This window comes from Juglans regia, chromosome 14 (assembly GCF_001411555.2).
Source record: "Juglans regia cultivar Chandler chromosome 14, Walnut 2.0, whole genome shotgun sequence".
In the NCBI taxonomy this organism is placed as follows: Eukaryota; Viridiplantae; Streptophyta; class Magnoliopsida; order Fagales; family Juglandaceae; genus Juglans; species Juglans regia.
The window spans coordinates 3,783,083-3,797,825 of record NC_049914.1 but is presented as its reverse complement, the minus strand read 5'-3'; the positions used below and the strand labels follow the sequence as shown (position 1 = coordinate 3,797,825).

The following is a 14,743-nucleotide window of genomic DNA, read 5'->3' as shown; positions in this document are numbered from 1 at the left end:
GTTTGATGTTGCATTTAGAAAACATGGTAGCATCCTCATGCTGGAAGGACTCTAGAGAAATCATCTTCGCAAAAATAGATTTCATAAGCAATGTGAACCCAAATCTTGGGGAAGCTACAACAACTTTGATGGCCACTAAAGAAGCAAAAAGGATGTGTTTGGAAAAAATCATCCTAAAAGGGGACTCAAACATTCCCATACAAGCAATCACAAACTCCCCTCTCGCACTGGATTGGACCATAGCTCTATCATCAGCGATATCAAACATCACCTACATTATTTTAAAGAATGAGAGGCGAGGAAAATCCATCAATCACAAAATTAATGCACGCACAATCTGGCGTAATGGGCAGCAGAGACGCAAGCCTTTGACAACATCCCTTTAATCCAAATCCTCCATTCTTTGTTAAATTTCTATACTGAAAAAGACTCACCTAATCTATATGTATAATTAAATACTCCAGACTTTGTACTCATGTATTATGGTTTTTATATTATCGAAGCTAACTTGCTCAAAAAATAAAAAAAGAGATTTATGATCATTAGATGAGAGATTTACCAATTCCAAATCAGAGAAAAAGAAATAAAAGAAGATCTAGTTTTGATTTGTTTTCATAGCCATTCTCATCTCATTTAATTATCATAATTTTTTAAAATTTTTATACAAAATAAAATAAATAATTCAAAAATTTTAAATTATAAAATAAAAATAATATTAAAAAATACATTTTAATAAAATTTTATTTAATTTTTAAATTTTATTTTAACTCATCTCTCTTGTCTACGAAAATAAACGAGGCTTCGCTTTGTTAAATCCAAGGATTCATAAAATCATTTTTCCCTCCCCGTTTGTCTCTGTTTCTCCCTATCTCAATGATAGTCAGACGAATAGCAATTGTTGAATCCATCGTCAACCTTCTCTGTCGACACCATGTTCGTCCATTTACGACCTCCCCTCCTCAGCCACCGCATCTCTCCAACCCCACCACCAACACCGTTTCCCCAATCAACCCAGATCACCTCCTCCGAGTCTGCACCATTCTCTACCAGCAGCAGCTCTCCCCGGAGCCAAGACTCCACTCCAACCTCCGCGCCTGCCAGTCACAGTTCGACCAAGAAGGCCACCTCACCCATGAACTCTTCCTCCAAGTCTGCAACAAGTTCCCCTATTCATGGCGCCCCGTTTACCGCTTCTTTCTGTACACCGACGCCAACCCACGTTTCACTCACACCTCGGTTTCCTTCAACAAGCTGATCGACGTGATTGGCAAGTCCAGGAACATCGACCTGTTCTGGGAACTTCTCCAGGAGATGGGACGGCGTCACCTCGTGAACGATAAGACTTTTAGGATTGCCCTCAAGACATTGGCGGCGGCGAGGGAACTGAAGAAGTGCGTGGAGTTTTTCCACTTGATGAATGCATGTGGGTACGAGTACAGTTTGGATACCTTGAATAAGGTGGTTGAACATTTGTGTGGGAACAGGCTTGTTGAGGAGGCTAAGTATGTTGTGTCCAAGTTGAAAGACTCGATAAGACCTAGCGGGGTTACCTACAAGGGTTTGATAAAGGGTTTCTGTGATGTGGGTGATTTGATTGAGGCTTCAAAGGTTTGGAATTTGATGGTGGATGAAGGATTTGAGCCAGATATCGATGCGGTTGAGAAAATGATGGAAAGCCTTTTGAAAATTAATCGGTACGACGAGGCGATGAAGCTATTCCAGACGATGAGGACTACGAGGATTAACGATTTGGGTCTTTCCGCTTACAGGCTTGTGATTGAGTGGATGTGTAGAAGGGGCAAGACTGCGCAAGCATATGCAGTGTTTGAAGAAATGCGTGAGAGAGGGATTCAAGCCGATAATCTAACGCTGGCATCAATTATTTACGGGCTTCTAGTGAGAGGTAGAGTTAGAGAGGCTTATAGGATTGGGGAAGGGATTGAGAAACCGGATATAAGTGTATACCATGGTTTGATCAAGGGACTTTTGAGGTTGAGAAAGGCGAGTGATGCAACCCAAGTGTTCAGGAAGATGATAGAGAGAGGGTGTGAACCCACAATGCATACCTACATAATGTTATTGCAAGGGCATTTAGGAAAGAGGGGTAGGAAGGGAACAGACCCACTTGTGAATTTCGAAACCATTTTTGTTGGGGGTTTGGTCAAGGCAGAGAAGTCCTTAGAAGCCACCAAGTTTGTGGAGAGGGCGATATGGAAAGGGCTTGAGGTACCCAGATTTGATTACAGTAAGTTCTTGCATTATTATTCTAATGAGGAAGGTGTAGTTATGTTTGAAGAGGTGGCAAAGAAATTGAGAGAGGTAGGGTTGTTTGATTTGGCCGATATATTTCAGAGGTACGGAGAGAAAATGGCCACGAGAGACAGAAGAAGAGATAGAGCAACTGAACCTTGAAAACGTATATCAAGGAAGGAATTTGTCGGTTATGGTTTTTGTAGATTAAGGTTAATCCTGAATCTGAGGTTACTTGGTCTCTCTTAGTACCTCCACCCCTCTCCATTGCTTGAAAAACATATTTTGAGTAACTATAACAAAAAGAAGTGTTATTACTACAAAAATATTAGAGCATTGACACTGGATTAGCAATTTTACTCTTCAAATTTTGACTAATATGTAACTTTTTCACTTTTAACTAATCATTCAAAACTTAAAAGTCTACATTGGATTAGTCATCACACTCTCTATAATAATAAAATATTATTATTTTTTATTTTTATATTTTTATAATTAATTTTTATTTTTTAATTAATTTTATTTTCATAACCTCTTATAATCACATATAATTTCTAACAATCATTTTCATTTTTATTTTTACAATCCAATAAACAAAATCGATATCAATATTTGTTGCTTTTATCCCACCATATAAAGAGAAAGGTAAAGCAACGAACGTGAGATGATATTTGTTATTTTTATCTCACCATATTATAATGTGAGGCAATACATCACAACTGCAGGAAAAGGGTCCTGGGAAAGAAGGAAAAGAACCACTGGAGAGAGGAGCCAAAATATAATAAACAATGGGTTTAGACTTGCTACAGGACTTTTCATCTTTGAAAAGAAAAATGAAATTACTGTAGCTTATAGTTGAGATGAAAAGTCTTTGGCTAATTCAATGTGGGCCATTTATTGTTAAAATTAGTCAAATATAAAGATGAAAAGGCATTTGACTAATCCAATGCCAATGCTCTATAAAAATAAACTTACAAACTGACGTAGTTTCGTAATACGTTAAATCTACTTTATAATAAAACTAACTTTATAATCTGACGTACCACATTAAGCCATATCAGTTTGTGAATTTATTTTTGTACAATTTTTACATGGCTAAAACATTTCTCATAATACAAACGATTATTTACTTGAGAGATTGTCAAAGATTAGATTAAGTTGAGTGAGATAACTTATCTTATCAAAGGGAATAACTTCCGAGAGAATGAAAATTTTCAATTCTTTTTCTTGGGTAATCTTCCAAGACAGAATTACCCAAGAAAAAAAAAAACAAGAAAACCACTGCAGATGAAGCAAACAATTACAGCGGTATTTAAGAAAGTAAGAACACCTATAGATAGCTCTTCCTACATCTCTTTGATAGGTTATCTCGAAACATATCAATCAAAAAGGATCTCTTGCATTTTGGGCATTTGGGATCTGCTTCAGACACCATCACATAGATTAAGCAAAGGGTACATCCCATCAAACATAATGATGGTACTTCAAGAATAAAGCTGTCGCTTGAGTTCAAGTCCAACGATGTGGTTGTTTCTTGAGATGATAATGGTGAAGTTTTTGATGATTTGCCCCAGAAACTCACTCCCGGTGGTGACAATCTAAGTTCCAAATCCACATCTCTACTAACATCATATCTTCTCATTTCCATAAAACATCTCTTTTTTGTTTCCTTCCCAATGCATCCACTTCCACTCTTCAAGAGAAGAAATAAACTATCATATCATATAAAAATTCAAAATTAAGAAGAAAAGGAAGTAAGAACAAGTAAAAGATTAGGCATTGAAACAAAAAGGTCATCAAATGTTACGAATTCATAAAAAGATGTTTTACCTCATTGTCAGAGATGTTCTGAAATCCCACTGGAATATTAGTAGGCTTACCTAAGCCATTTAGGGTTGAAGGAAACATCGAAGGACTGGACTGAGATCAAAGGATTTGTGAAATTCTTGTTGGTGTCGACCCGAGCTTGAGCTGAAAGAATGGATAGATAAAAGAAACCATGTTTGTCTATTTAACAATGGGACAGTCAAATTGCTGAAACTGCTTCAGGACGAGTGTCATTTGAAGTCTGAACATCTCTCATTCATTTGGTAAACCCCACATAGATAATGTGTAGAGGGATCTCGGTAACCGTTGCTATTATGAAAACAAACACAAAGACAGCGAATTTCACTCCAAAACGGTGAATTCTTTATACAGCTCAGACCCATCTCCCAAAATGATGCTTGATTGCTTGACAGCTTGATGATAAAACATCCCCATTATCTTGAGAGCCCAATTGCATGCTAGAAGCAATTTTACTCTGGGATAACTCGTACATAAGAGTGTCTTTGAGGAACTCTTCTGAGTAATCATTATACTCTCCTCCGCAGCAAATAAAGTGAAGAAATTCCTCTGATTTTGTATTGTAATCAGTCACAGACAAAACAAATCAATCGTTATGTACAAATAAAATATGAAACTAAGGGGTAGAGCATCCTTGATCTGAAAAAAAAGCTTTCTCAGTAAATCTAACTATATTCGACCTTAGAGCTTCAGTTGGGAGGATGCATCTGGGATCATAAATCAAGCCTATCACCTATAACTGAGAAAATATGGTTTAAAACCATGATCTGTGGTTCAAATCGTCGTCCTCGTCCTCGTCCTTGTCATAATGATCATTATCAGCATCATTTTGATTAGCAAAATACATGTCATCATTGTCGCCATTAATACCAGGTTCATCATCCGTGCCTATATTGGAATTAACATCTGAAGAATGCCGTGAGCTCCAATCAGGCGGGAAGGTCTTCTGCAAGGCTTCTGTAAGCTCCCCACCTGTTCTCTCAATCTTGCATAAGCACTTTGACCAGTGAACTGCAGTCCCCATATCAATAGTCAACCCGGATTCTATCATCTCTCTGCAAACAGACAAAACTCCGGAATAAATGTAAGCTTCAGCAACAGCTGCCCTCGACAGCAGAGATGTCATCAGGCAATGGTACACAGCTTTGTCCGGCTTCAATCCAGCTTGTTTCATCTGCTCAAAGCATCTCAAAGCCTTCTCTGGAAGTGAAGCACGTGCCCACCCATGTATTAACGTAGTGTAGGTTTTCACGTTAGGCTTGACCCCCAAGGCTTCCATTTCTTCAATTAATTGCATCGCTCTCTGAAGAAGGAACAGACTAATTAAAAGATGAAACTGCAACGGAGGCATTTAAATGTAAACAAAATAATTCCACTTTAGGGTTCCACTACTATCTAAAACCACAATCCTGCCACCCGAAAAATGTCAGCAACAGAACAAGAAAAACAACAATTGATTAAAGTCACCAAAACAAGATCGTTTGCTGAATGGATTCTCGGATGCAAATAGCTGAGATTATTTCATTCTATTTCATAAACTTTCTTTACTGGTAAGTTATATATGCATCCTATGGGTCCACGACTTCGGTCCACCCTAGTCTTACCTTGGGAGGATGTGTCATTTGAGTTGAACTCCTTGGTCATCTAGTTCTCTAACACACAACAGGCCCAAAATCGATCCTCTAGAATCAAATCATCATGTAACATAGCAAGACATACAATGTTTCATCTCAAATAATTGGGTTTGAGGCCAAAGTCTAAAGACTACAAGCACCCAACAGAACTCGTTTCTAAATCAATGGTTAAGGAATTGTCATTGAAAATGCTACGGGAAGTAAATTAATTTCCTCTCAAAACCTCTACAAACAAATGAGATGACTACCATCAGATCTCCAAGAAAAACAAATGAACTACCGAATAACAAAATAAACTCCTTCTACATGCTATACAAATTAAACTCAAAAAATTTCTCTATTGTAAGGGTATCCATCTGCCCAAGTAAATAACCTTATCCACCACAATACAGTAATAATTGATGAGCATACCAGCATGTCTCCAGCCTTGCAACAAGCATTTATGAAGGACGTGTATGTATGGATGTCAGGTTGAACACCTTCCCGTTTCATTTGTTGCATCAGGTCTGCAGCCTCCCAAACATCACCTCTTCGAGCCCATCTACATGCAGAAACAACAGAATAAAACACACAGGCACCAAAAGCAGACACAACAAAACAAATTAGAAGGGGATATTAAAAAAAAAATGGTCAAATAAGTAGAAAAGGAAGTTCAATCAATCTAAAAATATAACCCCAAAAATAAAAAAGGTCAATGAAAGAGAGATTAAAGTAACAACTTTGAGTATATCTTGTGGCACTTCCAAGATTAGAAATAATTCATACCCATCAATTAATATGTTGTACACAAAGGTGTTTTTTGGAATCTTTTGAGCACTCATTTCTTTTGTTACTGCTAAGGCACTCTGCATTCTGCCTGACTTGCAACATGCCTTCAGTAGTGCCTCATATGTATACACGTCAAGTTCCAAACCTTCATTCCTCAATTTAGAAAAATACTCGAATGCTTTTCCAGTATCTCCCACAGATGCATAACCATGCATGATGGTCGTGTATGTATGTTCATTTGGACTAATGCCTTCCAGTGTCATCTCATCTAATATTTTAACAGCCTTATCCATCTGCAAGAAATACGTGACAAATAAAAACTGACTTCAAAGAGAAAAGGACACTTAAGAAAGCTTTTTTTTTTTTTATATATATAAGGACATAAAAGAAGCTAATTGAAAATAAGATTATAAAAAAGAAAATAAAATAATGGAAAGATTAATGCAATCTTCTAAATATTAAAAACAAAAATTGCACAAGATGGTCTGAAATGGGTACACAATAACCATTTACTGGTTCCAAAAAATTTTTACTAAATGGGAAAATTAACAATAAAATGAGCTTTACAATCCCGGGCACCATATCAAACTGCGCCAATATGTAAACTTCATTTTGTAAGATCTCTTTGTAGACCAAGCATTTTTTTAAAAAAAAAAAAAATATGCACTTGTATTATACCTTAAGATCTCACTTACTGAGGAGCCCAATCATGCATGCCAGGGAACTATACATTAGTGGAAATACCATTCAAGCAAAAGAAAACTATAGCCTTAGCATAAATGACAGGAGACAATGAAAAGGAATTTTCATCACAACACCAAATCATGCATTCTAAACTATTATATAATTGGGTTATGGGAGCAGGCAATATAAGCTCCTTTAACAATCCTGGATAGTGAATTTAAGATATTGCCCAACTGATTACTAGACCTTCGTTTTTCCTCTCTTTTTTTCCTTTTTTTTAATTATGAAGCATAATTTACCTGACGCTTCTCAACAAGGCCAAGAATCAGGGCATTGAAAGTATGCACAGTGGGAATGCATCCACTCCACCTCATCATATCAAAAATTTCTAGGGCTTTTCTCATTTCTCCTGCTCTTGCAAAACCATGTATGATGGGCATAAATGTACGTGTAGTAGGCCTGTGCCTCTCTTTCTGCATCTCCTTGACAGTACGGATAGCACGATCCATGTTACCCATCCCACAGAATGCCCTGATGACGTTATTGTAGAGCACCACATCAGGTCTCAGACCGTCCTTAACCAGATCTTCAAAAATTGCAAATGCATTAGCCCAATCTTTTAACTTCAAGAACCCATTGATCAACATGGAGTAGGTCTTCATATTATGTTTTATGCCAGCTGATTCCATGATTTTGCTAACCTCCAAGGCTTTAGAAACTTTGCCATTCTGGAAGAGTGAGAAACCATTTTTCAAAACAGTGTTTGATCTTCAATTGTAATAGAGACCACCTATACCAATATGATGCTAGGAAAATGAAAGGCTATACAGATGATAGTGATGGCCTGTGCATGTAAAAACTCTTAAGTGCGCAGAGTTTGATAACATCTAAAAGATTGCAGCAAATGGGATCTTTGGAGGAGGCATATATATATATGCATATCCATTGTTTGTGTATGTATGAGTAGCACCAACAAACTCCTCTCCATGGAACCACCCTTAAAATGCCGTACCACTCAACTCAACTTAAATTGGAATCTGCTAAGGACACAGAGCAGGGCATCTACCCAATGCAATTCCTCAGCACCTTTTTTATATAGAACTAAAACAAACATATTATATATTGAACTTCATTTTGAATATACAAACAAAACAACATTAAGAACTTCATTTTGAATGGTCAGTATCCATATTAAAATCAAGTACAAGGAAGTCGTTCAATCCCAGCACATCGTGATATATTGAACTATCTGTAAAAACATTGTTCCCCAACCAGCAATAGAAAATGTAAAGTGGAAAGGCAAGGTAGATATATAAAATAATGTAAACAACAGAGAAGCAAAAAGAATAAAACCACAGGCAGTCTTTTTGTAATCCTTTAATGTTCCCCAACCTGCTTTTCTATTATTTAGTTTCTTAAGAGCCAGAATTTTGTTTCCAACCACACATCCAGGGGAGTGACCTAAAAAAGAAATTACAAAAACAAAGATAGGCCCAACAAGTCTAATATGAAAACGAAAAAAGAACTTATACCTTAGTATAAAGATTGATGAGACATCCGTAACTAATAACTGAAGGTGTAAAGCCACATTCCTACATCACAATCAGCCAGTGTTAGCATACAATGATACAAGACAGACAAAAGTTATGACCTACATCTTGATGGTAGACTGTAAAACATCTACAGTACTTTATCCTCCCATTATTGATAAAATTTCTATCACCAGTTAATTTCTCCAAGAACTAGGTTTTGCTTAGTTCTGCATCCACGAAGAGGTTTTTCCTTTTTCCCTTTTAGATGCATGGGTTTTGATAGAAAATAAAAGTCTTACCGAGTCATTTTTGCCTTGCTTTTATTCTGACATCACATGCTTTAAGAAAAGTAACCCAAAAATCCAATGCACAAGATATGACAAAGGAACAAGCACAAGTACACAAACACAAGTATGTATGCATGCATACATATATGTTGCAAAGACCGAGGGAAAGTTCAAGTCACATCTGGACTTATACTCTAAAAGAACTAGTCAAGATTATAATTGGAGTTTCTTGAAATCATTATAAAGCTCAGTTCTACCTAGTAAAGCACCAATGTGTGACTTAGGCTGCGTTTGGATATTGAGCTGAGCTGAACTGAGTTGAGTTCTCTATAAATAATAGTGAGTTGAGATGATGGATTGACTTCTGTGGGGCCCACCTAATATGAGTTTAGATGTGTTTAGATGTTAAGATGAGTTTAGATATATTTATGGAAAGTTGAAAACTGTTGTGGGTCCCATATGTAAAGAGGTGTTGAGTTGAAAAAGGTTGTGGGTCCCACATGTAAATAAGTTTTGAGATGAGATGAGTTTAGTAATTTGAGAGTTGAGTATTTGGATGTTAGAAGAGGTCTATATATGAACTGAACTCAGCTGAGCTGAGTGTAATCTAACAACCAAACGAGCCCTTAGTGGGCATTACCAATGTATCGTCCCAAACAAGAAAAATTCTCATAAACTATACTATTACCTTGAGTCGGTCAAACACAATCAGGCATTTATTTTCATTGCCAATCATTGTGTAACCATCCATCATGGTATGATATATATCAATAGGAGCGTCTATGCCCGATTCTTCCATCTCATAGACCAATGCCTCAGCTCGATCCATATTGCATGTTTGACTGACAAATATAAAAGCAAAGATAAGAATCATCAAAACATTATATTAAAAAAGCCATGCAAAAGTGAATGTGTTTAGTAAACTACTAATGACCACTTGCTCAAATAACACCTACTCCCCAGAATAGAATAGGGTGGAGGGTGAGGTCATGGGTTCAAAACCCACAAGTGTGTGTGTCTATGCAAACCAATAATAAATCTATAAAAAAACCATAGAAAAACTCGGGCGATGTAGAATATGACAAACTTACAAGTAGAAAGAGCATTTCTATTCAAATTTAATAACTTAGGCATCTTTCACTCATAGAAAATGACCAAGAAAAATACAAATGAACCTAAAATTGACTTCAGAATACTCACCAGTGAGCGTAAATAATATTCCCATAGATGATTGCATTGAGAGTTGTGTGTTTCTCTTTGGCCTCCTTAAACCAGTGGTCTGCAGCTCTTCCAAAATACCATAAAATAAAGTTAGATCACAGAGATACAAAACTGCCTCTTCACACTTCAGACATATCCAGTTTGTGTCCTTAAAACAAAACGACTTAACACCCAGGTGTATTACAGTCCCACCTGGTTAAAGGTAAGAAACAGGGCACAGTATGGCACCAGAAGAGTTTTGCTTCAATCAAGGTGAGTACAACCAGTAAAGTGTGAGCAACACAACAGGCCTATTGCTTCACTTAAATTAAGCAACTAGAGATCTTAGTGCTTTAGTGCAAAATTTTACGAGTACGGCCATTAAATTCCAGATATTCCACTCATAAAAAATCTAGAAATTCCTGAACTCCAGAGGTATTGATCAGGTGAGAAGAGTGCCATGGAACTGTTAGCAGTACAAATAAATTCTCTCTCATTTGCATATCAAGAAACAAAGGTACAATTCTGCTACTCAACAATAACGCCGTCTGTTATGTTTGGAACAGCACACAGGGAGTGCCAAAATGATTAGCCATAGGCATGTAATGACAATAATGCTACTCAACAATAATGTCATTACATGCTATGGCTAATAATGGTGGCATCTCCCTTTTTGGGCAGTTCTGAAAGCAACAGATCTGGAAACTTTCATTAACTTTCAATATCATTAAGAAGGACAATTTCGACCAATATTTTGATGGGACTAGTCGCCACAAGAAGTTAAACTTAAATACCTAGGAATCACTTTTCAGTTCTTTTTTATTTATTTATTAATTCATTTTTAATAGCTTAACTTTGAAAGAATCACTACATCATTCTTCTAATATAGAAATGTGTCAAAATAAAGAACCAAGAGAAAAAAGCAGTGACTACTGCAATCATAGAAGTTGGAATTTTTATTACTACACCAACCAAACCGATACTTTCTTGAAATAGGTATCACTGTATTTGCCTTAAAATTTTGGAACTCCTTTATTTTTAAGGCACTAAAGAAAAGTATGTGCTTTACTTACTCGGCATTGCCTATTTTTGCAAATCCCCCAACAATAATACTGTAAGTCACCAAACTCATTTCAATTCCCTCTTCCTTCATTTTCCTGACACAAGATAATGCTTCTTCCATGTCTCTACCAACTGCATAAGCATGGATAAGGCTGCATGAAATAAAAAACCTTTAATATTGAAAGGAGTGCATGAAAAATACATGACACTAAACTATGGAGAACAGATTATTTAAGATTCTATTAGACATACTCAGAAGAACATTTTTTAACACTGCCAATGAGTTAGATGTTACAATCTTAATTGAAAATACGCGAGTCACTGAGTCCTGAAGTAAAGAAATTATATCATGCAGTGTGGGTAAAAGTACTTCTTTGTATAAGGGTACAATTCTTTAAGTGAGATTTCTGAGTGAACACAATCTAATCTACCAAAACAATATGTACCCATTGCATCCTAGAAAAGGGGTCATTGGCTCAAAAAACAAGAAACTCAAACTTGGCCAAACTCACACAGTTGCATTAAGAATATTCAAAGGTTGAATATAGACACATAATCACAAGTTATTACCTGGTGTAGACATGCGCAGTTGGTTCTATTCCTCTCGCTCGCATTCTCTCAAATGTTTCACGTGCGCGATGCATATCCCCTCGCCTTGCGTAATATGTCACCATCAAGCCATATTCTCTTCTAGAAGGCTGATATGAATAAGAAAAACAAACGAAGAAACAATCATATTTATGTATACATGAGTGATTCGAAGCTATTATCGTCTTTTGCGAAACGATAAGCAATCATTCCCTGGATTTCCTCTTTCTTTTTGTAAGTACCTATCATGGAACCTCAAATATCACCTACTTATGAAAAACAGATGGAATAAAGAGATTAGCAAGCTTTACTTTCTTAACTCTCTCGAAAGACTGGACAACCGCCTGCCAATTCTCCGGTTCGGTATCAAGAACCTGCCGGAAGCTCCTCCTTGAGCTCTCCCTCTCCTCGTGCCACTTGGATCGATACTCCACTCCGTCATAACCCCCCACATACCGTGCCCTCTCATCCGACCTCTCCTTCAATCTCCTCCCATCGTCCAACTTCACAGTCAGCACCCTCCCATGGAACTCCACGCCATCAAACTCCACGGCCTTCATTGCCGACTTGGCCGCCATAGTATCAGTACCTCCATATAGCACAAACCCAAAACCCGCATTTCTCTCCGTTTCACCGTGACCCTTTATTAAAATGACGTTCTTTATCGGCCCAAATTGCCGAAAAAACTCGGAAACCTCGTTCTTCTTTATCCAATTGGGTAAATTCCCCACAAATATTTTACCCTCTTCCCGGAATTCAATTCCGCCTGAATCCGAATGCTCACTCTCATTTTCTTTAATTTCATCTTCGGTTTCTACTGGTGGTGGCGGTGGCGGCGGCGTGGGTGGAGGGGGAGGGGGAGGGGGAGACAGTTTACTGGTGAGCCGGAGCTTGGTGGTGAGGGAGTGGGGAGGAGCAGGTGGGATGGGTATGTGGGTAGGATTAACGAGGTTTTTGAGAGGGTTAGAGGGGATTTTGGGGTTGTTGGAGGAGGAGGAGGGTTGGGCGGGTTTAGGGATTTTGTTGGGGCGGCGGATGTGGGCCGAGAGAGGGGAGGAGGAAGTCACCGGATTATGAGAAGAAGTTGATGGTGGTGGCGGTTTGAGGGAGAAGGAGACAAGTGCGGTGGTGGTGGTGGTGGCAGCGGTGGGGTTGTGTTTGCCGGCGAGAATGGCGGCCGGGAAGTGTGGGGCGGAGAGTGAAAGGCCATCCATTATCGTCAACTGCCGACGACCGTGTGGGTAAAAAATTAAAAATGAGAGGCCTTGAAGATTGACGGGTATTTATTACCAATTCTGCAAAAGCCACTACTATCGTACTATACCAGTTCGAGCTCTTCGTTTTTACTTGTTTATTTTTTTCAGCATCCTATTCTATACATTTTTTTTTTTCAGTATATATGTGATTGGGATTACTGAATAAAACTTTTCAAGCAAGAATAATGTCGAGTGAAAACTTCCTATTAGATTTTGGTCTGTGTTCATGGCATAAACGTGGATACAGATCGAATTCAATTTATGAAAAACAAATATCGCAGTTATTTTTGCATATTTCTTATACATTTTATTTATATAATTGATGTATTATTTTTTTAATATAAAATAATTATTTTAACCAATCACATCAATAGAATATATAAGAAATACACAAAAATAAATATATATAGCAAAATTCTAAAATAACAGCATAATCTTCCTTACGCAAACTTCCATTAAAGTATATGTACTTGTTTTGAAAATAATGGATAAATCTAGAATATGTATAAAAAGGAACTATAGATAAATTTAAAACATGCATAAATCCAGAATTCGTTTTAATTATTGATCTCATTATCTTTTAAAAAGAATATATTAAATTTACACATTCTAAAATTATATTAAATATTATTATCTTATAAAACCCTTCTTGAAAATGGAAAAAACTATCCTTGTTGATATTTTTAAGTGATAATTGAATAGATATAAATTCAGAAATTAAATGGGTAAAAAGCACAAGCAGTAGTATTAATGAGAGCACTGGCATTGGATTATGCAAATACCAAAAAAATACAAAATTTTCCTCATTTTAGATAAAAATGTCTACATTGAATTAGGCAAATGAAAAATAATATGACTTTGAGCTACAAGAGCAATCACTCGGTAGTCATATTTGGATGTTTACTGTACAAAGATCAAATGAATATTTTACTTGATAAAACATCCCGTCCAAACTGCACTTCAGTCTTTCTCTCGAAAATTTCTCTCTTTCCCAACCGAGCTTTTATCCCTCTCCCTCCACCAATCCTCTATCTTGCTGAAATTTGTCTAATCTTCTATCTTTTTCTCACCATTTTCGCTCCAACTACTAAATCCCCTATTTTTACCATTTTCACTCTGACCTTAAAGCAAAAATTTGTGTGATTATCCCTCTCACACATTCTCACTACAATCTGTGTGATTTACGTAATTATTTTATAAGTTGAACCATTTTAGGCTGACTCTCTCTCGGATTGGTGGTTTGCCGCACACCATAGTATTCTCATCTTCATATTCACAGATCCGACATCAACCGAATTTGACTACGCAGCGACCTTCATTTTTTGGTGTTTCTCCTAGAGTCCCTCTCTGTCGCAAGATTGTTGGAACCCAAAAACCCTTGAGTAAAATTTTGTGCTCCTTCTTTTTGATACTCACTGTGTGCTGGTTTTGGAAAGTTTCAATTTGGTGATTTTGATAGACTGGTGGTTGCCCAATGATTTCTGGTTTGTGCTTTGTGGTTCATGCGTTGTGACTAAGTTGTGATTGGTGGTTTTTCATACTCACTGTGTGCTTATGGTTTGTGCTTCTTTGTTCTTCTGGTTGTGGTTTGTGCTTTAAAACTGCCCACTTGACTATATTGGTTGTGGTTTTGTACT

At 37.1% G+C, this 14,743-nt stretch overlaps 2 protein-coding genes across 4 annotated transcripts; one reads left to right on the top strand and one right to left on the bottom strand.

Annotated features, from left to right (window-relative positions):
* The first annotated feature begins 836 nt into the window (after positions 1-836).
* On the top strand, positions 837-2,586 carry LOC108984191 (putative pentatricopeptide repeat-containing protein At1g26500). The gene has a single exon (XM_018956069.2). The coding sequence runs from the start codon at positions 874-876 to the stop codon at positions 2,410-2,412; it is 1,539 nt and encodes a 512-aa protein (XP_018811614.1). The 5' UTR covers positions 837-873; the 3' UTR covers positions 2,413-2,586.
* An 858-nt stretch (positions 2,587-3,444) lies between these two features.
* LOC108984194 (pentatricopeptide repeat-containing protein At5g04810, chloroplastic) lies at positions 3,445-13,221 on the bottom strand. Of its 3 annotated transcripts, none has more exons than XR_004798309.1 (11): positions 12,162-13,221; positions 11,833-11,960; positions 11,274-11,414; positions 10,201-10,287; positions 9,689-9,842; positions 8,714-8,773; positions 7,481-7,909; positions 6,495-6,790; positions 6,141-6,270; positions 4,081-5,398; positions 3,445-3,962 (listed from the first exon to the last, which is right to left on the bottom strand). XR_004798309.1 is itself a non-coding variant. In XM_035685278.1 (10 exons), exons 1-10 carry the CDS (start codon positions 13,062-13,064, stop codon positions 4,850-4,852), a joined length of 2,877 nt encoding a protein of 958 aa, XP_035541171.1. In that variant the 5' UTR covers positions 13,065-13,221; the 3' UTR covers positions 3,445-4,849. The 3 variants fall into 3 exon arrangements, 1 of the variants encoding a protein (XP_035541171.1); XR_004798308.1 differs by having other exon boundaries at positions 3,445-3,943; XM_035685278.1 differs by having other exon boundaries at positions 3,445-5,398.
* Between the last annotated feature and the right edge of the window lie 1,522 nt (positions 13,222-14,743).